This window comes from Falco peregrinus, chromosome 7, assembly GCF_023634155.1.
Source record: "Falco peregrinus isolate bFalPer1 chromosome 7, bFalPer1.pri, whole genome shotgun sequence".
In the NCBI taxonomy this organism is placed as follows: domain Eukaryota; kingdom Metazoa; phylum Chordata; class Aves; order Falconiformes; family Falconidae; genus Falco; species Falco peregrinus.
In genome coordinates this window covers 66,265,135-66,289,172 of record NC_073727.1, presented here as the reverse complement: position 1 = coordinate 66,289,172, position 24,038 = coordinate 66,265,135, and the positions used below count along the sequence as shown (strand labels likewise).

Below are 24,038 nucleotides of genomic sequence, written 5' to 3'. Positions count from 1 at the left end.
CAGGGAGAGTAGATATATATGTAAATGGCCGTTGCCTTTGCCATCGTAATATGATCTTCAAAGGCTTGGACTGCAGTCACTTTGCTGCATTCTTTACATCAAACATTTCTCTTGGCAAGTTGCTGTCAACAGAGTGCTGCAAGGGCCCAATCCTGCTAATTGCTTTCTGCTCCCACTGAATAACGGGGCTTGTGTGCATAAAACTGAACTTTAAATTGGAGTTGTGGGGTCCTTATGTTCATGTTCCACCACTTTGTCTTTTTTTTTACTGAAGTGATCATCAGTTCTTAAATTTTGTGACCATTTGGTGTATGTTAAATTGCAGGCGTTTATAGCAATGGAGGAGGGTAGCTGGGTTCCAGCCCAACACGGAAACAGGAGGATTTAGGAAAGGTCTGCCTTTGTGAAGGTAGCCCACACGGAGTCCTGAGTATGCAGCACCACTGCCTCTGCAGTGCTGTGCTATCTGCAATCCCTGGTTTTGCTGTCATTGCCAGCAAAGCTGCTCAGCGTGTGCAGAGCTGTGGTGGGGGTGGAGGCTGCACACCTTGGTGCCAGGGAGAGGTTTGCTGCGGGAGAGGACATAACATAAGCAATGCAGGAAAAGAGTGCATAGTTACTGCGTGTCATCAGCTTGCATTGCAAACACACCCCCACCCCCCACCCCATGAAATTCTCCATGGAGTGGACCTACCTCCCCCAAGAGTGGATCAGAAGGGTGGTAAGGAGGTGAACACCCATGTGGTCCTATTACAGCTTTCTCTAGTGCCTCAGTCTAAAACCTTTTTGGTGTTCTGATACTTTTCTGGTCTTGGGACTGTGGAAGATGGAAAGGAACCTCCCACTAGTGCTCCAGCTGCCATCCTAGTCTTCCAGTAAGAAGTCACGTAGTGGGAGTTACCCAGGCTTTTGTCCTGCAGAGCACTTGGCTTACAGCATGATTCCTCAAACCATAACTGGAGAAACTGGGAGAGGGGAACAGTGACACGAGCAGGGGTGGGGGCAGGTGATTCCGGTACCTTCTTTGTTGAAGCTTAACAGAGCTACAGCCTTACAAATATAGCAGGTATTCATTAGAGGGTATTAATTGGTATAGTCATAAGTGGTACTCTGTGTTTGCCCTGGAAGTCGAGAGTGAAGCTGTTACTATCTGTTGAAGTATAAACTGCTGTAACAGAGGGAGGTGTTCTCAAAATACCACCTCCCACAATCGGCTGACTCTGTCTTTTTCCTATCTGAAGATACCTGGAGTACTGTGGTTTACCCAGGGCTCAAACTAGTCTAGCTCTTTAAGATGAAAACCAGAATTGTACAGCTATTTGGAAGCTATCATGAAGGATTTCTGTCTCCTTTTTCCCCCCTTCACATTGACATAGAAAGCGTAATCAAAAAATGTTTAAAAAATACAACCCAAACCCAAAAACTCAAACTCCAAAATTTTGTGAAGAAGTATGCCATGTGGGTAACTTGGCATTTACAGTGTTGAGGAGTGTTGAGACTCAGCTCTGAAACCGTTGCATGTTTTACTCAAGTCAAGAATGCTACAGCCAACTGCAAGAATGGAGAGAATTTCAGTAAGGGGAGAGTGTGTTAATTATCCACATTAAGATTTGGTGCTGCATTTCATATCCACTGAAGCAAAGCAAGGAAAGTGCTGTGCTGGGACAGTGTGCATGCATGGCTTAGAGCTGGATAGATGTAAATGGTTAAAAAGGGGTTCTCTGCTAGAGAGGAGGAGGGGAGAGTAAGAGTGCATTCCCAAAAAAGTACATTCCCAAAATAAAAAGCTTACATCATGGACCTCTTCAGCTTTCCCACACTTCTTTCCTAATTATTGTCCTGTAGGACAGCTGATCTATTTCAAACAGGAAGCTGTTTACAGATAACACTTGCAACTGTTTTGTCTGATTTGTTGAACTGTCGAAAAGCAAAAGACAACCTCTTTTCAAATTAAAAACTGTCAGACTTCTGTAAACAGCAGCAATGAGGTTCATCTGTGCAGTGTCCCTGCAGGCACAGAGCATTCTGCAGTTCCCGTTTTCTCAGCAACCATAAGGTAAGAGACTTTTATATTTTCACTCTTTGGAAGCATGTAGAGGAAAAAGCCTGGATGTTTGTTAGGGGGCTGCCCTGTAAGTGACAGAATATGATTGATGATCCCCAAGTAGTAGGGGAAGGTAAGGGAAATAAGAGCTCGCTAGATTCTTTCAGATAATGTTGGACCTTTCTGTTGAGAAGTACCCATGTGGGTTAGATCACTGAATTCCTGTTTGGGGGCGTGGGGGAGATTGAGCGTTTAAAACATACAAAAAATCGTTTAAAACAACATAAAAAATACAAATTTGCCATTGGAAGAGCTTGTTTTCCTTTGAGCAGGGAAGGACAAAACTATATGATATATAACTTTTCCTACAGTTGAAACTCAGGGCAGTTCACTAATGGTTTGTAATTCCTGGTAACAGAGAGTCAATATCAGTTTAGTTTTGGAAATGTTAAGTGCTTTTCTCCATCCTTCTACTTTTATTCCTAAGCAGCTGGCTGTTTTCTACTTTAAAAAGTGAACTTTTAATACAGCTGCAAAGCAGGGAGTGAAGACTGACGTTGCAGAAGTGAAGCAGATGACAGAAGATCCAGTAAGGGCTGGATTTACACCACTGGGTAATGAAGAGCAAACTCGGTGAAAACCAAATCAACTTGGAAGTTGTAGTGTACAGGAATGCTTGATGAAAATTAAGGGCCTGTAAAGATATAAAATCTTGGTCTAAATGAGCTGGAATATGAGAGTAAGCTGTACTTCGGTAACCAGAAGGCCACATGCCACCTTTTCAGTCATGAGGTATGAAAAATAGGATTCATAAAGGGACTTGTGAGTATCCATTCTGACCTCTGTGCATACATACGTATGTGCTCAATGTAGGCAGTGAGATTAAGGAGGGGGATAATTTTCTAGCAAAATCAAACCACTGCGGACAGCTGAAATACCTAATTTCACTTGCCATATAGTGAAATAGAAAGAGCCTCTGGACTGGAAATACTGCAACTTTGATCCTTGGGTATTTAAAGTTTTTAAAAATTTAGCAAATGTAAAAAAACCTATTGTCCCATGTTTTCCTCTCTGTAGCTGAGATCTTTTGTGTTACATTGTTTATGTGTTCATGAATATCTGAGGCATTATAGTGATCAGAGGATATAAAACCCCCACTGATTTAAAGGTGTTGCTTATAACGGTGGTATTGGGATCTTTTAATCTGTGATGAATTGCTAGACGTATATAAAAAATTTTATTATGCTACTGTTGCAGCATAAATAAGGTATGCAAATATTGTAGACAAGACTTAACAAGTATTTCTTTTAAGTGTTTGGACTGTCTTTCAGAAAATTCTTAGATGTATCTGTTAAAGTGAAGTTATTGTTTTAATTAATACATGAAAGAGAATATACAACTTAAATCCATAGTCAAAATGGTATTCAGACATGGTGTAGTCCTAGAGCCAGCAGAGAATTGCACTGTGGAAGCGGCAGAAATCTACAGTGTAATTTACAAATTGTACATTACGTTGAAGGCCGTTTTTTCTGATTACTTTTGAGTGATTCTACATTGTTTCTAAAGCTCTTCTTTAGCCATCTTTAGGGCCGTTCCAAAAACTCTTGAACCAGAATCCATTTAAAGTGGGAAGGCTTTTGGCAAAATAGCTTTTTAAAGAAAAGTGTCAGTTTTCCGGGGTAGTTTTAGTTCTGTTGTCAAAGTATTTTTGGCTGAAAACCAGAAGTGTTTAGCCAAAAATATTCTCATGGTATCTCATGGGAAGCGTAGCTTGTGCTTTGCATTGCATTTTGCTGCTGGCTGGACTTCACAGCTGAACCACGTTTCCCGTAAGGCCGTGTGGCCAGGGTCTTGCTGTTTTCCTTTCCCTTGATGAGTGTTGGGATGTAATTTGGGAAACGAGTCTAGTGAAGGAGGCAGGGACAGGGCTTGTAAGACATCAGCTGTAGGGAAAGCCCCTCAGGTTACTGGTTGGTACAGCAGCTTAAAATTCGAGTGCTTCCTTCTGGTTTGCACCTGAGCTGCCGGGCGTCCTGTTCGTGGGCTGCGAAAGTGGGATCCCTCAAGAGATGTCAGTAGAATGCTTAAAGCCTTCTGATGTTTCTAGCCAAGAAAACACCTGTACAAGGGGGAGATCTAAAAATGCTTTATTAAGTGCTTCTGCCAATGCTAAATGTGCTCAATTTTATATATTTGGGATTGAAAGCTGCAAGGGAGTATGGCTGGATTTTAAGAGCTAGGTAAACTCTTCAGTCAAGTGGAAAACAACCTAGTAGGAGCCTGAAGCTTTAGAAAGAGGTGGTTTTGGAAATCCAGCAAGGTCTCATCTCATGCATTGAAGTGTCCCTTCAGAAAAATCCAGTTCTGGGTGATTTGCCTATAGTTGTATAAGATGTCTGTTGGCAAGAAGAGAATGGAAGTTGGTCTGCTCAAGTTCTTCATCAGTGGACCCTCTTTTATTAGGATCCAAGGATCTTTAGCTGCTGTCACTGTTTGGATGCTGCTTCCTCAAAACTGTATCAGAAAATTGATTAGGAGGTCCATAGGGTGTCCTGGAGGCCAGAACAGAGCAGTGAGGCAGATGGTGGGGTGTTTCAGGTTTTACATTGGTTTTCTTCTACACTGAATCATAGAATAGTTTGGGTTCGAAGGGACCTTGAAAGATCATCTAGTCCAAGAATAAAGCATGTGAATGAAACATGGAGGTGAATAAACAGTTTCATGGTGCTGCAAGTTAGATACCTGGCTCCAGACCAAGAATCCACAATGTTTATGTGCTGTATGGAGCAAACGGAGGAGAGCTAAGCGCTGAAGAAAGCGACTTGCCACAGCCAGCAAAGTGTGATGGCCACAGCAGCCATCTGGAAAATGCCTGTGAGGGAGATGTGCTGGGATTCCCTCTGCTGGATGTGGGAGTAGATAAATTCACCACCTTTGGTGCCAAGTGCTTACAGGAACTTGAGTTCCAGATGCTGGAACCTTGCCTTGAATGTGGGTGCCCAATGGTCCTTCAGGCACGGAGACTTTGAAGACTGGCTCTGAAAAAAGTTTTCTGCAGTTCTCTTTGAAAAATGGACTGCTGCTACCCAGCTGTCATGTAATAATCTACTGGCTGGGAGCACTTACCTGGGAAGCGGGAGATCCACATGCAGCTCATTGCACTGCTTCAACCCACTGCCTCTCTCATCTGCTGGAAAGGTGCCCTTGTCACTAACACAACAATTTGGAAGTGGGGCCACTGAACATCCACGACTGTGTCCGCAGCTCCCAAGACAGTTTCCAGTGTTAATACCGCTTTGATTTTAGAAAACAAAAAAGGGAAAGCCTAAACAGTCCAGGGAAGTCTGTTCCTTCGGTGTGAGCACTCCTGTAAGAAGCCAGTCTGCAAGAGAGAGGCATCTCCCCACCACATTTTGGAAAGGAATGGCTGGTTTTTGTTAACCTTATGCTTACAGTGTGCTTAGAGGAGACTGAAGGAGCTGGGACGTGTTATTTTGGGCATAAATGGGCTAGGTGGGAGAGTAGTGTCATGTCACTCTCTTCAGGCAAGATGTTCATGGTCTCTGGTCTGTGCAGTAAGGAAGGCATAGGCACCTAAGTAAGTTTTCCAACAGGACCACAGGCACCTCCTACTGCAAGGTGGCTGAATTGTTAGGAGATGGTTTTGGATGCTTTGGACTTGGGAAGAGACCACAGATACAGATTCAGTGGTAGTGTTGCCAGTGTTGACTTAAGCAGCTCTCATCTGGAGGGTTTGGGTGAGGAACAGGAGCAAAGGAGAGAGAATGAAAAGAGAAACTGCTTCAACTCCGGCTAATTTTTGAGTGGGGACCTTGAAGAATGAAGCTATATCCATAGCTGTGCTTAGGTTCCTGGTGCCCATCTTTGTCTGGTCATAAGCATGATTCACTCTGTGATTGTTGGGGGTTTTGTTGTATGGTTTTGGTTTTTTGGGGGTTTTTTTGGGGGTTTTTTTTTTGGTCCTGTTAGTATGATTTGCTAACTGGAATAAGCATAAATAATGACAATAAGAAATCCAACAGATAGCACTCTTGAAGATTTTCAGTTTGAGTTATTTTCAGGGTTAGTTGTGGATCCCTCCAAATTCCCCTGTGATAATGCTGATTTCAGTAGATATTGAACCTTGTTGATAATAACCATGGAATTATTAGTCTTCAGTGAACTCCTTAGTCTATGGACCTAATGAGAGACTGTGGATCAGGGGTTGATTTTATCTCCATCTGGTCTGAATGCTGGGGGCAGTCTGCTCGTTTCTGTGCTGTGAGGTCTGGACAATGAAGCTTGCATGAAGTAATGCTTGGTTGGCTAAAGAATGTGCTGCACAGAAGCTGAAGGGTTTGTTAGTTGTTCATCTTCACTAAAGAAGGCACAAAAATAACTTACATCCATTTTAAAAGGCTTCACAAGCACTTTAAGAGAATCTTGTACAAAAGCTGTTGATTCTATCAGAGTTAAAGGGAGACAAGAAAGCATGGTAGGTTTTCTAAGGACATTATTAATGTAAGTAGAATTTTATGATTATCATCAGAGGACGAGTTATAAGGGATCCTCTAAATTTTGGGAATTAAACTAAAGAGCTTTAAAAAAAATTAATATGTGAAGGAACTGGCAGTGTTAGATGGCATGGTAACTGCAGCCAATCAAAATAAAAACATCAGACAAGAATGTAGTGAAGGCCTAGCACAGGAAATGGCAAAAAGTTCTTATTACATAGGAAAAGAAAAGTGTCTGTCAATCAACCCTCTTGTCAGAATGGTATTAATGAGAAAACAGGTCTCTGATGGCTGGCTGGTTAGTGGAGTTACATACAAGAAACGTGAAGGAAACAGATACTGAGGAAATGTGGCGGAGCAAGCATGCTCATGCATGCTGCGGGGGCTCCAGGGTGGTGGATCTGTCAGCAGCATTCACAGATGCATTTGCAGTGTTTCTAGTTGTGCAATGAACTTGCAGTTTAAAGCCAATGCAGAGATGAGGTGTGATGGTGTAACGAGAGCCATGTTATGAGCTGCAGCTGAGAAACCTCCTTACTGAAGGTTTTCTTCCATTACTGCTTAATACCTTCATGTCAGAATTGCTTTCTATGTAATTGCAGAGTGCCAAAAACTCTATAGTCACTCTCTGCTTACCTTTCTTTTTTATAAATGTTATATAAAACCTTCACAAAGGCATGAACATATAACAGTAATTCACAATTAAATAGTTCAAAATTAGTTTAAAATCCTTAGACAGTGTAAATAGCTATTTCCTTACGTCTTCTTCATTTAAGTATTTCTGAACATAATCTTAAATCTTCAAGGAAGAATTACAGTTTTTCCAGTACCGTATTTCTTTTGAATTTTCAAGGGTAGTCCTTGAAAGGACAAGGTGTATTTCTTCACAGAGCATTCACAGATAATCTTTGCTTGTTTTGTTGAGGAAATAGCGAAGAGGGACCTGATTTGTCTGAAGAAGTCCTTGTGCTGTTCCCCTTAGACAGAATGTGCTGATTTCTACCAGTTTCCAGATATCTTCATGCCTTGAATATCACGTCTCCAGAATTATTCAAGTTGGACCATTTAAGTTTACACTGTGCATCGTATTTGGAGGCAACTGTATTATCTTTGCAAGTTTTGTGGGGGTAGGTAAATAGGTTATATACCAGAAGTGTTTAAATGACTGATTTTTACACAGACCATGCCCACTGCTACATCTACTTCCGTAGTGCTACAGGTATAACGGGAACTTAGTACACTGTTGGAAAAAAACTCTTCTTTAGATGCTGGGGCAGTTTTATGGTTGACTTGAAACCTTCCCATCTGAAGAGAGACCAGCTGGGCATCCCACATCTTGCAAATCGTGAGTTTAGTTTCTGGATGGTACGTGCCAAGCTTGTGCAAAGCAACACCAAGTTGATATGCCCAGGGATGTTGTCATGTTAGCTACAACAGTGTGTGTGTGTCCTTCCATGTAAAATAAATCTCTTGGCACTTAATGCCAGGGTCTGTCAGATGTTTGTCAATGGTGCTGGTGTATTGGATCTGGCTGAAATAATTTTCCCCATAGCAGCCCTCACAGTGCCGTGCTTTGTATTGGTAGCTGGAAAGGTGTTGATCACACACCAGTGTTTTGGCTGCTGCTGAGCAGTGCTGGCACAGCACCAAGGCTGTGTCTCCAGCATTCCCCCCTCACCACCAGCCTGGGCATGGGCAAGATCTTGGGAAGGGACACAGCCAGAACAGCTGACCCAAACTGACCAAAGGGGTATTCCCTACCATATGACATCATGCTGAGCAATAAAAGCTGAGAGAGAAGAGACGGGGGGCAGGGAGCATTCATTATTATGATGCTAGTCTTCTGGTGCAACTCCTATGGGTATTGAAGCTCTGCTTCCCAGGAAGTGGCTGGACATTGCTTGCTGATGAGAAGTAGAGAATAAATCTTTTGGGTTTCTTTGCTTTCATGCATGGTCTTTGCTTTGGCTTTATTGAAGTGTCTTTATCTTGACCCACGAGTTTTTTTCTACTTCATTTTCTCCCTGCTGAGGAGAGGAAAGTTGTTGGGAAAGAAAGGCTTGGTCAACCCGCCACATCTGGTCATCATAGTTTTTACTATGTCTTCGAAGCAGCTCTCTATTTAAACATGCATTTGCCTATTTAGGCTTATTTTGCACGTGATTGCATTCACATTGTTCCTTGATTTTAGGGAAGTTGTTATTGCATGTTGCACCTACAGTGTCAGATATATGAAATTTCTGATGTGTTTAGAGTTGATTGCTCTGTACCATTTTAGCAGCACTGAGTAACTGTGGCAAGTCTCATTTTTTTTGTTCATTCTTCCTTTGCTTAAATCAGCTGGCAATGCTGGGATTTCAGCCACGGCAGGGTCAGTGTAGTCTTTAACACCTCTGAAGCCTTTTCTTTTACTGGTAGCCGCATAATCAAAGCGGTAGCATTAGCTTTTGTTCCTCTAAGTGCCCTATCAATGCTGGACAGGTACATGCTGAGGTTCAAAGGATCACTGCTTAGCTGATGTACAGCTTCTTAGTTTGTGTGCAACTGGCCTCCGGTCATGTTCTAGCTGTGTGAATGATGCATCTGCTGCTATTAGAGAATTTGCTGAGTACCAAAGCAGGTGGAGATGCCAGTAGTTACCACTTAACATAACTGGTTATAATCTTCCCTGGAAGTGTACATTATTAAAATAAAGAATACTCTCAGGGCAGTTGGTTAGATGGAAAGACTTTAACAAAAAATTCCCAAGGGGAGTTGTGATCCTCAAGAATCTTTTGGTAGCAGAAGCATGGTGGTATATGGATAAAGGAAGTAACACTTTCAGTTTATGTGAATTCAGGTAAACACCCTTGTTTGCAGATTGCGTTCTACACATTGTTTCTGAATTCACGTTTCTTTTTCAAAATGAGATTGTCAAAAGCATCTCAAACCTGCATGCAATCACTTGTACTCTTTCTTAATTTTTTGAAATATTTGCAGACCAGTGTGTTGTACATGGCAAAGGATTTTGAATATGCGTATCGTGGTATGTATAAAAGCTGCTGTGGGAAATGTTTTGCCACTGAAAGATATTCTTTCAGCTGGCTGCCATTCGGCATACCTCAGAAGTAGGATCGTGACTATTGCCAATGATACAGACTGATTAGTGAGTCTGCTGTGGCATACTAAGGTAAGAACACTTTGACTTCTGAGAAGTTTTTTAATGTCTAGTTATCTCCAGGAATCGTGTATCTTTACGTGTGCTTTTACTAAGTCATATCAGATGCACAAACCCCTGGTTTTTCCCCCGCTGTGTTTAGCTTCTACAGCAATTTCTATGTACTTTACCATATATTTTCTCTTAACCTGGGGAGCTGCTTTGGTAGATTCCCCTTCCTGCACTTGGAAAGGTGTTTCAGGTCTCTAAGAGTGAAAGGACATTGAGTAGTACTATTGCTATCAAGTTCACCCTTTACTTGTCCAGTGAAGATATGTGGCTGTATTTCCTGTGAGGCTTGATTTTTGCTCTGATACTCTTTAAATTTTTTCTCTTACATTGAGGCTTAGCCGTTTTACTGAATGTATTGTTGGTCTTTGTGTCACCAATATAACTTATCTTCTCTCCTTTTCCGAGGCTCCTGGGACCTGGTAGGGAAGTTTCAGCGTAGGATCACGTGTTACTGTTATTAGAGTGTTACTTTGTCTCTGCAGATCCCCAGCCTGAGAGTAAAATAACCCTTTGTTGAAATTGCATTGATACTGCCCCAGTTCAAATGCACGATGTTGATCATGCATGCTTATGTACCATGGTGTTTTGTTATATTGAGGATATCGTTATGAGAAGTATGTCCTTGTCATTTGAGGATAACACTCTTGGATCATTTCCATGACCCTTGGTGGCTTGCATGTTATTGCAAAACACCTCATGTAGTTATATCTATGCTCTCTGTCTTTTGCTGGATATTATTTACCATTGCAGCCTGGTATTTTGCCATATCTTTTCTCCTTTTGAAATGTTCCTACTCTAATTACGTGCTTGTTTTTGTGTGGGTTTTTTTTTTTTGTATTTTTTTCCCCTGGTGAATTTAGACCCTTTAATTCTTTCACTTACGCATCTTTTCACTTACGCATCTTTGTTTTCTGTATGCCACTGGCATGCAAGGGCACAGTTTTGTAACACACTGAAGGCCATCTCAGCTGCTGCCAAGGGCATTTCTTTCCCTGGCTGACAACATTTTTCACAGGAATGATGGCCATTTTACCCTCGCCAGGAACCAAGGAACTAAATCAAGTGAAAAATAACATCACAAAAAGAAGAATAGCTTTCTGCTGGTGTAGTAGCCTGTGCTAGCTCGTGATGTGATCAGCTGGTGGTTGGTGATAGTACAGGGAAAGGGAGGGTAATGAGTACAGAGAACGGGAACTGCTGTGGGGGAGCCAGGCTGCTATTAGCCCTCCCATAGACTGGCTTAGCTAATTAGGGGTGGTAGGGCTCCCCTTACCTAACTTTACATACTTAAAAGACCGAGCTAGTCATACTGGGCAATGAACAGATACCTCCAGTTAATTATCTGTCCTGTTTTAGGATGATAAGAATCCCCACACCAAGGTGCCTTTCTCTGACTTCATTATACAGGGAGCTCAGGGCAGTTTTCTGAGGCTGTGCACCTCAGCCAGGATGGTTAAATCCCACCCAAAGGTCTGCTTATAACTTCTGCTAGCTCAAGATCTGGTTCTAAGTAAAGTTGTCCTGATAAATAGGCATCTCCTGATGCCAGCTATGCCCTGCCTTGTGGTTTGCTTTTTGAGGTGTCACGCTTGCAGCATTAAGAAGGACGGGGCAGCAATCAAGCGGCTTCCCTTTATTCTCGGAACCTTCTTTGAATGTAGCTGTTGCATATCTAATGTGTGAGAAATGGGGGCAAAAGCTCTTGCTGCTCTGTTCTGTGTGTTCTCCTCCTCAGGGAGGAGTAGGATGCTGGGGCAACCAAAAGCAAACCTTTCTCCCATCCACTTGCACTCTGGGATGGTGCCGTCTCTCCCTCTGTCCTTTCTCGGCCTTTCTGCCCTGGTCAGGCCTATATGGTTTTTCACTTTTGCCTTGTGTTTTTCCCACTAGTCAATCACATCCTATGTTCTTCTCTTGTCTTTACTCTTCCTCGAGCCTCACAAACTGCTTTGCTTAAATTTTGTCTTCTGTCTGGGCATTCCTGACCTGTCCATGTGTTTATACATCAGTCAATTGTGGGACGTCATAACAGAAAGCAGGGAAGGGAGAACACTCATTTCCCCCCTTTTTAGTCTAGTGTCCCACTGCTAGGCTTGAGCTGGCTTCTTCCCTGTTTGCCTTCCATTCTTTAATGTGGCATGTCTAAGTGTAGTCTAACTTAGTCTACTGCATCCATCCAGTGGGAGCAATTGCTGTCATGGGGAGCTGGAGTGGTGGGTTTGAATTCTTTTAAGGATGTTCCATAGCTGGCACTTCTCATCTTTCCGATCAATACTTGAGTGGCATTTCTGTTGAGCAAAAGTCATGTGGCACTACTGACGTGTCTGGGGTGGTTGGATGTGGCCTAGATAGACTTTTCTGCCACTTCCCTGCACCTCCAAGAATGTTGGTGAGGGACAGGGCCCACCCTCCCCAGATTAAGTTTGCCTTTTGAGTCTGTCCAGAGCCCTCCAGAAGACAGCTCTCAGGCCCACCTGGAAAACTCCTATGTACCTGGAGGGAAGAATATGTTGGAAAGCATAAGTTGGTTGAATGGGCATTAAGCACTTAGATATTGCACAAATACCCCAACTTCTGCAGGCAGTCCTGAGCTTGTGTGTATGTGGAAGGCTGAAAAGTGATGCCTTAAAGCTTCAGAAACAGGATGATAAATGCATATGTGAATAATATGTATTTATTCATGTAAAGAAATGTACTCTGGAGCATTCTCCACATCATTCATTGATTCTTGGTGAATTCCTGGTGTTCTAGTTCTCATGTGGATGCTTTATAGGAGTGGAGCTAGCCAGAGACAGTTTAGACACGTTTTAGAAGAACTGACACCTATGTTTGAAACCCAAATGGGTTGATTAAGAATACTGAAAATCTGATCTAACATATATCAGGGATGGCACCCAAAAACACAAACTATTTCTGTAAATTACAGCTGCAAACGAGGCTACAGCAGAGATCTTGTAACCCAGTAGGGACTTTGATTAAAACTGCAGGAGAAATTTTGTTTAGCATGTCTAGTTAACTCTGACCAACACTTTGCACAAAGGTAAAATACTACTTAGGTGTTATTCTTTATCATCTAAAAAACTGTACAGAGTTATTGTGAGAGATTTGGCACTTTGGTCCCATCTCCCTGTAGTTATAGGTTTTGAAAACATACTTGCCCTCTTCTAGCACTGTTTTCATCTCACCCTTGCTGAAGCCCTGATTTTATATTTTCAGCACAGGTGACAGTAAGTTAATTCTGACATAAACTCATTGACTTCAGTAGAACTACATCAGGAAGAAATTTGTTTCAATTTTTAAAAACATTCTTCTTGATGGAAAGTGAGGCTACTATTCCTACATATGACAAGGGCACCTACGTTGTACAGTCAGAACTAATAGTTCCTTATACCTCACAAACATTGACTGAGGAAATAGCTCTATTGAGCAAGAATTAAGTGTACTTTGGGGAGTAACCGATGACTTCCTATCAGTTAGATTTTTAGGTAATGTTAGCTTCCCATCAGCTTAGACTCACCCTTTTGTCCTCTGCAGCAATTTTCACTGTTCTTCAGCATTATCAGGACCTGGAATGTCTTATGTCTCTGTTTTATGCGACTCCATGCTCTGTAGACTTTACAGAGACTTTGTAGCTGCGGCAGTTACAGTCCTCATTTTTGCAATTCTACAGTATTAACATTTAGGGATTTTTTTTTTTTTAATCTTTCAAGCCCATTGCTTTAACCTTTAAATCAACACGTAGAATTTAACTTCAGAGCATTGCAATGTTATGGAAATGATCTCCCGTTGTTTAAGCACCTCTATCATTGATTCTGATTTTTATATTCTGGCTAAATGGTGAATTCTTACTTATACAAGGTAATGCATGAGGGAGCTGGGAGGACAAATGAGAAAACACTTAGATAAAGTAAAAGCATAGCTACATAAAACATCTGTAGGTTAGGAAGATCTGCAAGGCTGTAATGGAGAAAGAAGAGGTCAGTGACACAGGTTTCATCTCCAGTGTGAAAGACATCCTCTCCAGGGAATGATATGCAGCCCTCAGGCCAAGGGGTGAAGAGCAACTTGCAGGCACAGAGCTGGAGGCTTGTCCCTTCTGCCTCTCCCTGCTTCCCCCAGAGATGTATCCCTGATCTGTGCGAGGCCCTGGTGTTACCTTTGTAGCCCTGGGACCTAATTTCTGATTGGTTTTTTTTCTTTTATTTTTTCAAAGTAATAGTGTGAATAGTAATAGTGTGAGGTTTGTGTCACGGCCTGACAGCCTGGCATCTCACTAGCATGATTTTGTGTGTGTTGCAGCTGTTGGGATGCAGTTTAGGGACTGCTGGGGCATTTGAGGATACACAGGCTGCCAGATAGTTCTGGGAGCTGTCGGGATGTGGATGACGAGGACTAGAAACGTCAGGGGAGTGAAAACTGCTGAAAGCTGTTGATGTGTCAGTAGTGCTGACTCAAACCTGCTTGGGAAATTCGTCTGCCAAATGTGGCTGTGGCTCTGCAGATTTGTGTGCCTGTCTGCATCAGGAACGTACTCAATTCAGGACATAGATAATTCCACCCAGATCTCCAAGAATGAAGTATAGTTTTAAAAATCATAGTAAAAAAAAAAATCATAATAACAGTGAAAACAACTCAGCAATAGTGAAATGAAAACAGCTCAAAGAGGAGTCCTGTAGGATGATACAGAGGATTACAGCCATTCGATAGCTGTTGGCTGGCTCAGCACTAATGCCAGCGAGCATCATTATCCTTCTGCATTTCCCAGCCATTTGGATTCAGCTAGGCAGATCATCTGTGTTGTTGCTTCTAGGTCCAAAATAACGGTGTGCAATAAGGCACCGGCCCTTGTAGAGCAGCTGCTGGCAGATACAGAGTCTTCGTGCATGAGGTGTCTGCTGGCTGAAGTGGTCTCCAAGCTTTCCATTCACAGCTGTGGGGGAGCTCAAGGAGTGCTGGGTGCCAGCTGGCCTGGCTGGTCCTGCAGTGGTTTTGAGCAATGCCTCCGGGATTCTCTGATGACTTCTCAAGAACTTGTCACTTGAAGCTTGGCTTAATAAACATCTTCTCTCTTGGCAACTGAGGCAGATTCCCTAAAGCTGACAGGTCTCAAAAGTTGTTTTGAGATTGTGTTGGTTGCATTGCTATGTTCCAATTCCTAATAGGAATAAAGGCATTTTGATTTTAAAGGAAAGGCCATGTAAATGCTGCCTTCTCCTTCTCATTTTTTCCCCAAGCTTTCCGCTTATGCTGATTTAATGGCCATCATTGTAAGTGTTGCAAATTTGACTCCTGACCCCTGCATAGACAGTGAGAAAATATTTATGCTTTTACAAGTGCTGAATGTTTCTCTGTTTCTCTCTGGCATTGGTTTTATCAATGCTGAAGATACTTGAGTACCAGGACTACGATAGTGTTTGAAAAAACAGGCTGGTACCTTTTTCTGAGGACCAGTTTCAGTGGGACTTAGTTTTCTAAATGCTTTTATGAATCTGGGTCTGAAAGGACTTGAAGGTAGGTCAGAAAGGCAAGGAATTTTCCAGGATTTAAAAATGAAAGTTACTGCTGTAGCACATACCTGGAGATCAAACTCTTATTTCAATCATATAAGGCAATTTCAGCTGTAGAAGAGGTTTCCTTTTAAAGCAGGAGAAGCTGGAGAGTGTGATATCCAAAGTGCTTTTGGTTTGATTTCTACTACTAATGTGTCCCTTTACTGCAGCTGCAGACTCTATAAATTATTCAGTCTACAACCTCTTTGGAGATTTCCTGTTGGTGGCTCTTCTCAGATCAAGGTAATTTCCCCAGTAGTCATATGGGTCTGGATGCTGTGACCTGACTGACGCTAAGAAGCTCTGTTTTCTAGAATGAGTCCATTTTCTCTGCGGGTTGAGCCATCATGATGTAGGCTGAGCTGTATCCTCTGTCTCTAAGGCTTGTAAGCCCTGCAGCAGCTGCAGGCAGTGGGGAATGTGATGAAGCTTCATTGGAGGTTTTGTTTTCCCCAGAAAATCCTTCATATCTGGCTGCTGAGCAGAGCCACCAAGCAGCCTTGACAGTTCTCTGCTGCTCGTTGCCTGTCTCATCTCCGAGCTGTGTAAGGATTTTGCAAAGGAAGATTAATATTTAACATACCTGCAGGCTTTGATCTTTCAGTTGTAGTCTGGATGCATCTAAAACTTCATAAAGTGCAGCCGGAGGAGGTGGTGATGCTGCCTTTTTATTCACTAATGCAGAGAATGGAGCACCCTCCTAATTTCAGTTTTCTTCCATCTCAGGCCATTTTGCTCCCCCCTACAAGTCATCTCTTGAGACTTGTTATCACCAGCCTCCTGGGTGCTCATGCTGAAACTGCCTAATTTCCAGGCTTTCAGCTGTGTGTCTGAAATCACTTGGCTTGAAAGCTGCCTTGTCTGATCTTTTCTGGATCCTAAAGTTCCCCCACTACAGTGAAAAGGCGGGAGTGCTCTGCTGGGCTGTGGGATGGGAGCTGCAGGGGCAGGCAGGACCCACATCCTCTGCTTAGCCCACAGAGCATCCATGTGACTGTCCTCCAGGATGATCCCACTACCTGTCTCTCAAAGGTGGCTGCTGCAGAGTTAAACACCTGTGTTCAGGTCTGTAGAAGATACTTCCAGGCACGAGTCTCTGCCATGTCCTCCTGGCTGGCTGAGGCAACCACAACTCACTGCTTTCCCACGTGGGGAGCACTGGTCCCTAGCTTGGCATCGCAAAGCCTGTTCTGGTTACGGAGCCCACCACTTTCCAGTCTACCAGCACTTAACTATTCAAGTGCTGAGACTGGCCCTAGCAGCCTTTGAAGGGAAGATCTGGAGAAACACCCTTCTCCTCAACCTTTCCTCTTGCTAGTTTTTGCTGCTCCCTCTTTCGCTTGGTGACTGTTGTGGATTATGGACTGGGCAAAAAGAGGCAGAACCATTCACTGTGGATACTGTGAGCTCTTCTAGGCCATGAATTACACCAAGACTCAGTGCCTTGTACCCTGGGGTTAGGAATCTCCTTCGGGGGAGGTGTGGCCCGATTCAAGCTTAATGTATGTGATGTAATTTGTTTGGCATGCATGTGAGGATGCGTGGGAGAAGAGTGCCATCACAGAGATCTGATATTTCAAACCTATATCAAGACTGTGGTCAAATAGTTTGTATAACCTTAGAAAACAGCTGTAAAGTGGCCAGTGGTCTGTCCTGGTTTCTAGCAGTTCAGGCAGGCTCTATTAGAAGCAAAGGAAGCAGTAGCCCAAGACAGCAGAGGACAGCAGCACAGCAGATGTTTTCCTGATGATTTTGTCTGGCAGAGCCCTGGGGATCTGGGATGGTTGCTGCTTCTGCATGGCTGTAGAAGCTTTACATCCAAATTTCCATTATTGTTTCTCAACTCCTGCCCCCAACTACCCTGTTCTCCATGTCTACCTTTATGATGTGCCTTCTTCTCCAGCTCTGCTTCCTCATCCTTGGGTGGCAAAATACAGTTTTGTCTGCGCTCTTGAGAAGCCTCGAGTGATGTTGCTGCAATTGTGCAAAACATAATGTGGCCTAAATATTTGATCAGCTAAGGTTTATAATTCTGTAGGTTTCTGTGCTCCTAGAAATACCTGAGCTAGGTATTTTAAAGCTGAATCAGACGTGTATATGAGCTGCAATCATCTTAGTTGTGGTAACATAAGCAAAATTTTGGGAACTGAGCACTCTTGAAAGGGGGGAAAAAAAATACTGTAAGCATCTTTATATATGAGTGAGTGCTGTCCTTCCAGAACCTGCACGCTAAGCTATGAGAGGAGACTTTGTAAATGACACTTGTACTTAGTCTGACAGGAGTGTTGGCGAGGGTACAAAATGCATCTCTAGTACAATTTTCTATATTGTCATCTGCTAGACTAAAAGGTAATAGGAAATTAAAACAGAGGCCTTGAAAATAAAATTGTTATATTATACCTTAGTGGAAACTTCCTTTTTCTGGTCAACACGCTCGTGGGTCTCCTTTCTGGTGGGCAAAGCTTGTCTATGAAGTAGTTCACTCCTGTCCTGTTACCGGAGCATGGCATGCTGTGGCTGTGAAAATCTCCAGATAGTCCCTGTTCCTCCCCTGTTCCTTGGTAGGATTTCCTAGCACCAGACATTTTCCCTAGGTTTTCTTGCCCTGCTTAGCCCATTAGACTATGTATCAAGATCCCCTGACCCACAAGTTCTTCCCAGGTCGAAGCACACAGCCCACCTTTTTCAGGCATGGTCCTTGTGCTGCACCTTGCTCTCCTTTGGAAGGAAAGCTGAGGAAGAGATTTGCGTCAAAAGGGGCTCACAGCATACACCAGTCTGTGCCCCAGATCTGGATGATCGGTGAGAACTGGGAGGTATACTGAGGAGCAATATGCCCTGCAGTGGGGACACAGCCTCAGGTGGTACAGCAAGGGCAGCATGAGGCAGAGCAACCTCCCCTGTAACTTGTGCAGTGCCCTTCCCACATGAGGAGGGAGACAAAATCTGCTCCCATCTGATACCCGCCACCTCCCCGCCCCCCGCCCCGCATTGCAGTCTACTCATTTTAACTTCTAGAAGATGATGGAAGTGCAAACTGGACATCAGTTCAGAGGGATAATTTGTTCCTGCAACTCCAAAGTCATCTACTGAGTCTATCTGCTAAGACATCTATTAAACATACCAGAATTGATGGTGGAATTTAAAATTAGATTGAGGCTTTTTAATAGTATAGGCAAACTGAATTTTTCTGCTCGTGGAGGGCAGTCTGCCTTCCTCTTGCTCCATCCCTGAAGTTTTTGATTCCGCTTCACCAGCTCATTCTTACCTTGAAGCTCTTTATTATCCTGTCCCTGCTGAAGGGCGGCTATGCCTTCAGGCCACCCCCAAAATAACAGATCCACCCTCCTAGACCTTGAGCATGTTGAGACGCACAGACCCAGGTACTGGCCCCACACCTGTGCCTAATCCTATTTGTCTTATTTTTGAAGGGAATCAGGGAGTGGAGAGTAATGTAGTCCAATCTTCTTGCTCTAGATGTAACAGGCACATGTCTCTATTGTGGGTATAAAGGATGATATACAGGTAATTTCTCTTGAAACCCTAATACGACTTTTCAGCTTGTTTGTGTAGTACAGAGCCTTGGTGAAAGAGGGACTGGGAGAACAGATCAGAAGTACATAAATAATGCTTTTGTCAAAGAGTATTTCTGCACACCCCCTAAATATCGGCTTTTGATGGTCCTTTCACGCAAACTCCATTTCTGTACTGTCGTTTTCTGAGATCTCTTCACAGCCTAATATCAGGCAAGCCATTCCACTTGTAGGCTTAGACAAGGGTATATTTCAGAGGTGAATCTTTTCAGAATTTATTGAAGACTCTGATGTAGCTTCATTGAATGATAGAGTGAAATATTATCTGCCTTCCACCTACAACGTCTTACGTGAGGGTTATTGTATCAGACAATTTGCTGGACACAATTTCACTGCTCAGGTAGATGGGAAGTGAAATTTCAGGCCTTTAGGATGGTCTCATAGTCTACTGAATTGCCTCTTTAGAGCAGTATGCACTCTTTCTAAGTGGCAGCTTAGTGCTGACATCTCTCAGTGCAAGCCTGTGTGCTGTATTTTCTCCTTTGACCTTTCGAGATCCCTGCCTCCAGTGAGAAATCACCGAACACAGAATTGCCTATTATTAACATTTCTTAACCTCATACTTCTCAACTAAATTTCTCCTGAGCTTTATCTCACCCAGTCTTACACCAAAATAAACTGCTAAATGCACTGCTGCATGTTTCATGTATGTCTGTGGAACACAAAACCTGCTTGGAGGACCTGCACATGTCCAACTTGTGCTGGGTTATGGCACGGAAAAATATATTGTTTTTGTAGTAGGATGCTGCTTATGTTCAGAAACTGATGAAAGTCTCTGGAATTCTTATAACTGTTTATTCATTTCTTTTTTGTTTAGGAGTCAGTGACCTGTAAGTGCTCATTATGAAGAGAGATCTGTTTTTCTTGGTGACTCTAATTAGCCTTGCCTTCCTGTCACTGCTAAGGTCTGGATATCCTCAACATATTGCAGAGGAGTCCTGCTCTGTTCAAATTCTTGTTCCAGGCCTAAAAGGTAATGTGGAAGCCTACTCCATTATTCAAATACTAATCTTTCTTTCTAACAGGCTTGTTTACACCACCGACAGTTTCTAACAGAGACAAAGAAGGTGCCTTTTGGTTGTCCTCTTGTTTGTCCTTGTCCCGTTTGTAGCTGTCTTAAAAATGGAGTTTTAAGGTCCATAAGATGAACTTAAGTCTGTTAAGAGAAACACAATTCAGAGAATACATGCTAAAGTTTACCAGGCTTGCTCCTGGTCAGTAGTGCTTGTTACTCTGATACACTGCCTGTTTGCTTTCTCTGTGTTTATACTGGAGAGCGGTGCACATATCCAAAGACTGTATAATCAGGCCCTAGTTTATGCCCGGAGAGGTTTGCATTGCCATTTTGCAATGTAATGGGAAGTATTTTGAGTTTTCTAGTCTTATGTTTGTCTTCCCTTGATCTTTAAATGTTCAAGTGCCTTTTGGAAGAAATAAAAAATTAGTTAGTTTTTTGGTATTTCTATAGTTTCTGTGGACAAGAGTAACATTTTTGCAAAATATTCCTCCAAACTCTTGACCAAAAAAGATAGCATAATAAATTATTGATCTTTTAGTAGCAAAAAAAATGTACCTTAGATAGGAAATCAACAGGTGGGAAGAATTAGCATTTTAAAGCAGTAGCATCCTTTAGGGTGTGAAATCCCAGCCCTGTTTAGTCAATAACAGTAATTCCCATTATGAAGGCAATGGTATTTCTACCAGAGTGTAACACCTGTGAGCATGGGGAAATACTTTTTATCTAAGGACAAAAAAAAAACCCCAACATGAAAGCCACAGGTTTATCATTATTATTATTGTTGTTGTTATTATTAATAATAAAAATAAAGCACTGTTTAAGAGCTGTTCAACTAACTTTCCAGTTTTCCTGTTAGTTGTGCATTGTAGTATCAAGAAACTCACCTAATAATATTGATGCCACTAATGTTATCTAGTGGAAACCTGGGCTTTACCCGGTTGCCTGAGGACCGTAGTATGGACTGCAGGTGCTGTCTGTGCCGGTTATTTGGTTGGCGAGGGCAAGGCTCGGTTCTGTCTTGCAGTTGTTCATACGGTTAAATTGCGAGCGCAGCCTGGCCACGGGTTTGGCTGTGGTGTGAGCTGCTTTCTGCAGACGCTGCCCAGTTTGGATGTGGTTGCCCTCTGCTGGAAGCGAGAGAATTGGGCTGTAGGGCTGTGGATTGCGCTTGGCCCGTTGGCTTCAGGACCAAAAAATGTCTTCTGTTTTGTTATTATATATGCAGTTTTGGATGCCTGAACTGAACCTATATCTATCTATCCATCTGTGTGTGTGTTGTTATTTTTTTCCACTTCAATAAGTGACCTTGGAAGTCTTAATAATATTTACACCTTTTGCAGATGTTCCAGTTAGAATGAACAACATTATATCCAGGTCTTCTGAGGTTTGACTAAGCTTTGAGTAAAGTTGTTTCATTTGTTTAATATATTTGCTGTGAAATAGGCATAAGGTAGTGCTGTTGATGTGATTCACAGAGAGCACAATCAAGTTAAATATATGTTGTCTAAAGTTACACAGAAGATCAGTCAAAGGGTCAGACTCCACAGCACTGGGGATTTTAGCTTTGAAATGATTTTTCATTTTAAAGAAGTTGACAGGCTTTGACAAGCTGTGTATCTTCTTTGCCCGAGTTTCCTTATTCGTGTAATCAGACAAAATTAACATCTGTGATTACCATTTTTATATGAGGACCATTACTGTTGTTACATACAACAGTTTTTTAAAACCTATAAACAGTGCAGGACCCTGGCCTTTTGTCAGAAGGCAATCCTGAGCCAGGAAACAACAGAGGGGCCTGAAAACTGTCATGTATTAATGATTTTATTCCGCTTCATGAGATATAAGCCTTGCAAAAGTGAGAAAGATTGATGTAAAAATTCAGTGAAGCACAAAATGGCCTGATACAGCCCTAGTGAATGTGAAATCCCTAAAAAGCTATCAGTGCTCCAGCTACGCTGTCAGGGGGACTGGCTGCGAGAATTGGTAATGAGATACTGCTGTCCCTCATTGGCGTAACTCCAACCCATTTCAGTGGCCAAGGCTTCATTTAAACTGAGCATATATGTGGCCGCCTGCCCAAATTTCGGCTCCCACGCAGTGGGATTTGCTCGCTGCGGCTTTTAGGTCTGCCCCATCTCTTCCTCTGCTGGGCTGCTGGCAACATCTCCAATGATGGAGGAACAGAGCCCCACACCACTGCTGGACACAAGCCTGTCAGGATTTGGAAAAAATAGGTTCAAGGAAGCAATGAGGGACACCATGGTATGTGTGAAAGGGAAAAAACAGGAGAAGAGGGTTAAGCCTAACAGGTGGTGCAGAAAGTGGAACCCACATGGGGTGGTGAAGGAGAAAGACACCAGGCAAAGGTACCCAAAAGTGGGGGAGTGTAATGGAGAAATTTTAGAAGAACAGGAAGAGATAAAGGGAAAAGAGAAAAGAAAAGGACAAAGAATGAGACTGAGTGGAGAGACTGGAAACTAAAAAAAAAAAAAAAAAAATGGCACAAAGCCAATTAGGACCCCACAGAATAAAAGGAAGAATCGGAAGGGGGATGAGATGAGAATGGAGGTAGAAATGGAAGATGAAGGAAGCCGGTAAAGACACCAAGAATAGAAGAAGGCACAAATGAGTTTAAGGTCAGCAGCTTAGGTCTTAGGGACTGATTTTTTTTTTTTTTTTTTTAATAACCTCAACAATATAAAAGGGTAAGATGAAATATAGAAGGGAAAAATACCATGGCTCTGAGAATCCAAACAGCAGACTGATCTGTGTTTTAGAAAGCCGATTATTAATAATGGGAAAATGTGTTGTGTGTGAAGGTGTGGAAGATGAAGCCTTGCTGCATTGCTCACTCATATTCTTCCTAAAGTCTGACTCCTTTTGATAGGCACATGAGACTGAAGTTACATAGTGGAGAAAAAAATAACACTGAACAAGCCTTCAAAGCTTAAAATCTTGGTTTACCACTTTGTTTTGTCTCCATTCTAGAATCTAAAGCAGGAATTGTCTTGATAGTCTCAACGGCATACAACATGTAAAACCGTTGTTGTTACATAAATAAAATAAACCCAGTTTTTTTACGCCCACACTTGATGTGTCTACTTACACAGGGAATATGAGTAATGGAAGAAAGTTATCACCAGTCAAAGAATGCTTAATAGCTCATGCAGTTAATATTTGGCATGCTATTTTCATTACAGTAGATGGTATAGCTCAAGGTAGGCAGGATACAACCATAATCCTGTCCCAAAGAATTCACAAAAGGAGACAAATCAACAGCAATAGTAAGATACATCATCTGAATTATGAAAGATATCTCTCAAAGATGATGAAAGAAGCAGCTTGTAGTACTATCAGGGTTGTGCCCGATACCTGCGACTCTGCTGTGGCTCAGTTTGGTACCGGACTAAATTTCTTTTGGGGGTGTGGGTCATCACAGCACTGTGCAGCACTGCTGGGGACATCTTGCTCTGTCTCAACTGCATGCCAAGAGCTGTGCTGTGCTGAGGAAGAAGGTGTTCCTTCATGCAGTAAGGCTGGAGCAAAGAGCCATCCAGGAAGGGATGGAGAGGAGAAGACTGAGCAGGAGGTATGAATGCAAAGGGACTGTGGCTGGTGGGAGGAGGTGACACCGGAGCAGCTGGGTAGTGACCACGGTGCACCGATCCCAGCCTCCTGCTCCAAAGTGACCGAGTGTGATGAGCGGCACAGGGGCTGGAGACCAGAAGAAGGGCACGGAGGTGTCTTTCTCTAAGTTCATTTGTGTTGGTTTTTTTTATCTAATTCAGGAATCAAAAGTTAAAAGTTAGTCTTAATTGGTGATAAATGAGATTGATTGAAATTCCTTGACATAAACCTTTTGTTGCCCGTGACACCTGCACAGGCTTTGTTTCCTCAGCTTGCACGGTGCTCAGGGTACATACAGCAAGAATAGAGACTTAAACATGGCCAAGCTGAACTGGACCACTGATTGCTCCCTCTTGGCCAAAGTCTCGCTGCTTAAAACGGCTGATAACAAAACATGCAGAGTGGTCTGTAGGTGGGCCTGTAATGGGGTAATCTCCTCCCAGGAAAAGTTTCTTAAACACCCACGCTAAGGAATGCAGTGTCAT

The 24,038-nt window shown here is 42.7% G+C and overlaps 1 protein-coding gene across 3 annotated transcripts in view; it reads left to right on the top strand.

The window, feature by feature from the left end:
* The first annotated feature begins 1,839 nt into the window (after positions 1 to 1,839).
* Positions 1,840 to 24,038, top strand: part of COLEC11 (collectin subfamily member 11) — a 41,666-nt gene continuing 19,467 nt past the window's right edge. The window contains exons 1-2 of one of the 3 annotated variants that reach the window (XM_027787839.2): positions 1,840 to 2,056; positions 19,726 to 19,881. In XM_027787839.2, coding sequence (XP_027643640.1) covers positions 19,752 to 19,881 — 130 coding nt within the window. In that variant the 5' untranslated portion in view covers positions 1,840 to 2,056; positions 19,726 to 19,751. Of the gene's footprint in view, positions 2,057 to 2,646; positions 2,837 to 19,725; positions 19,882 to 24,038 lie in introns of those variants that run through there. The other 2 variants (XM_005238145.3, XM_055810897.1) reach the window with 2 other exon arrangements.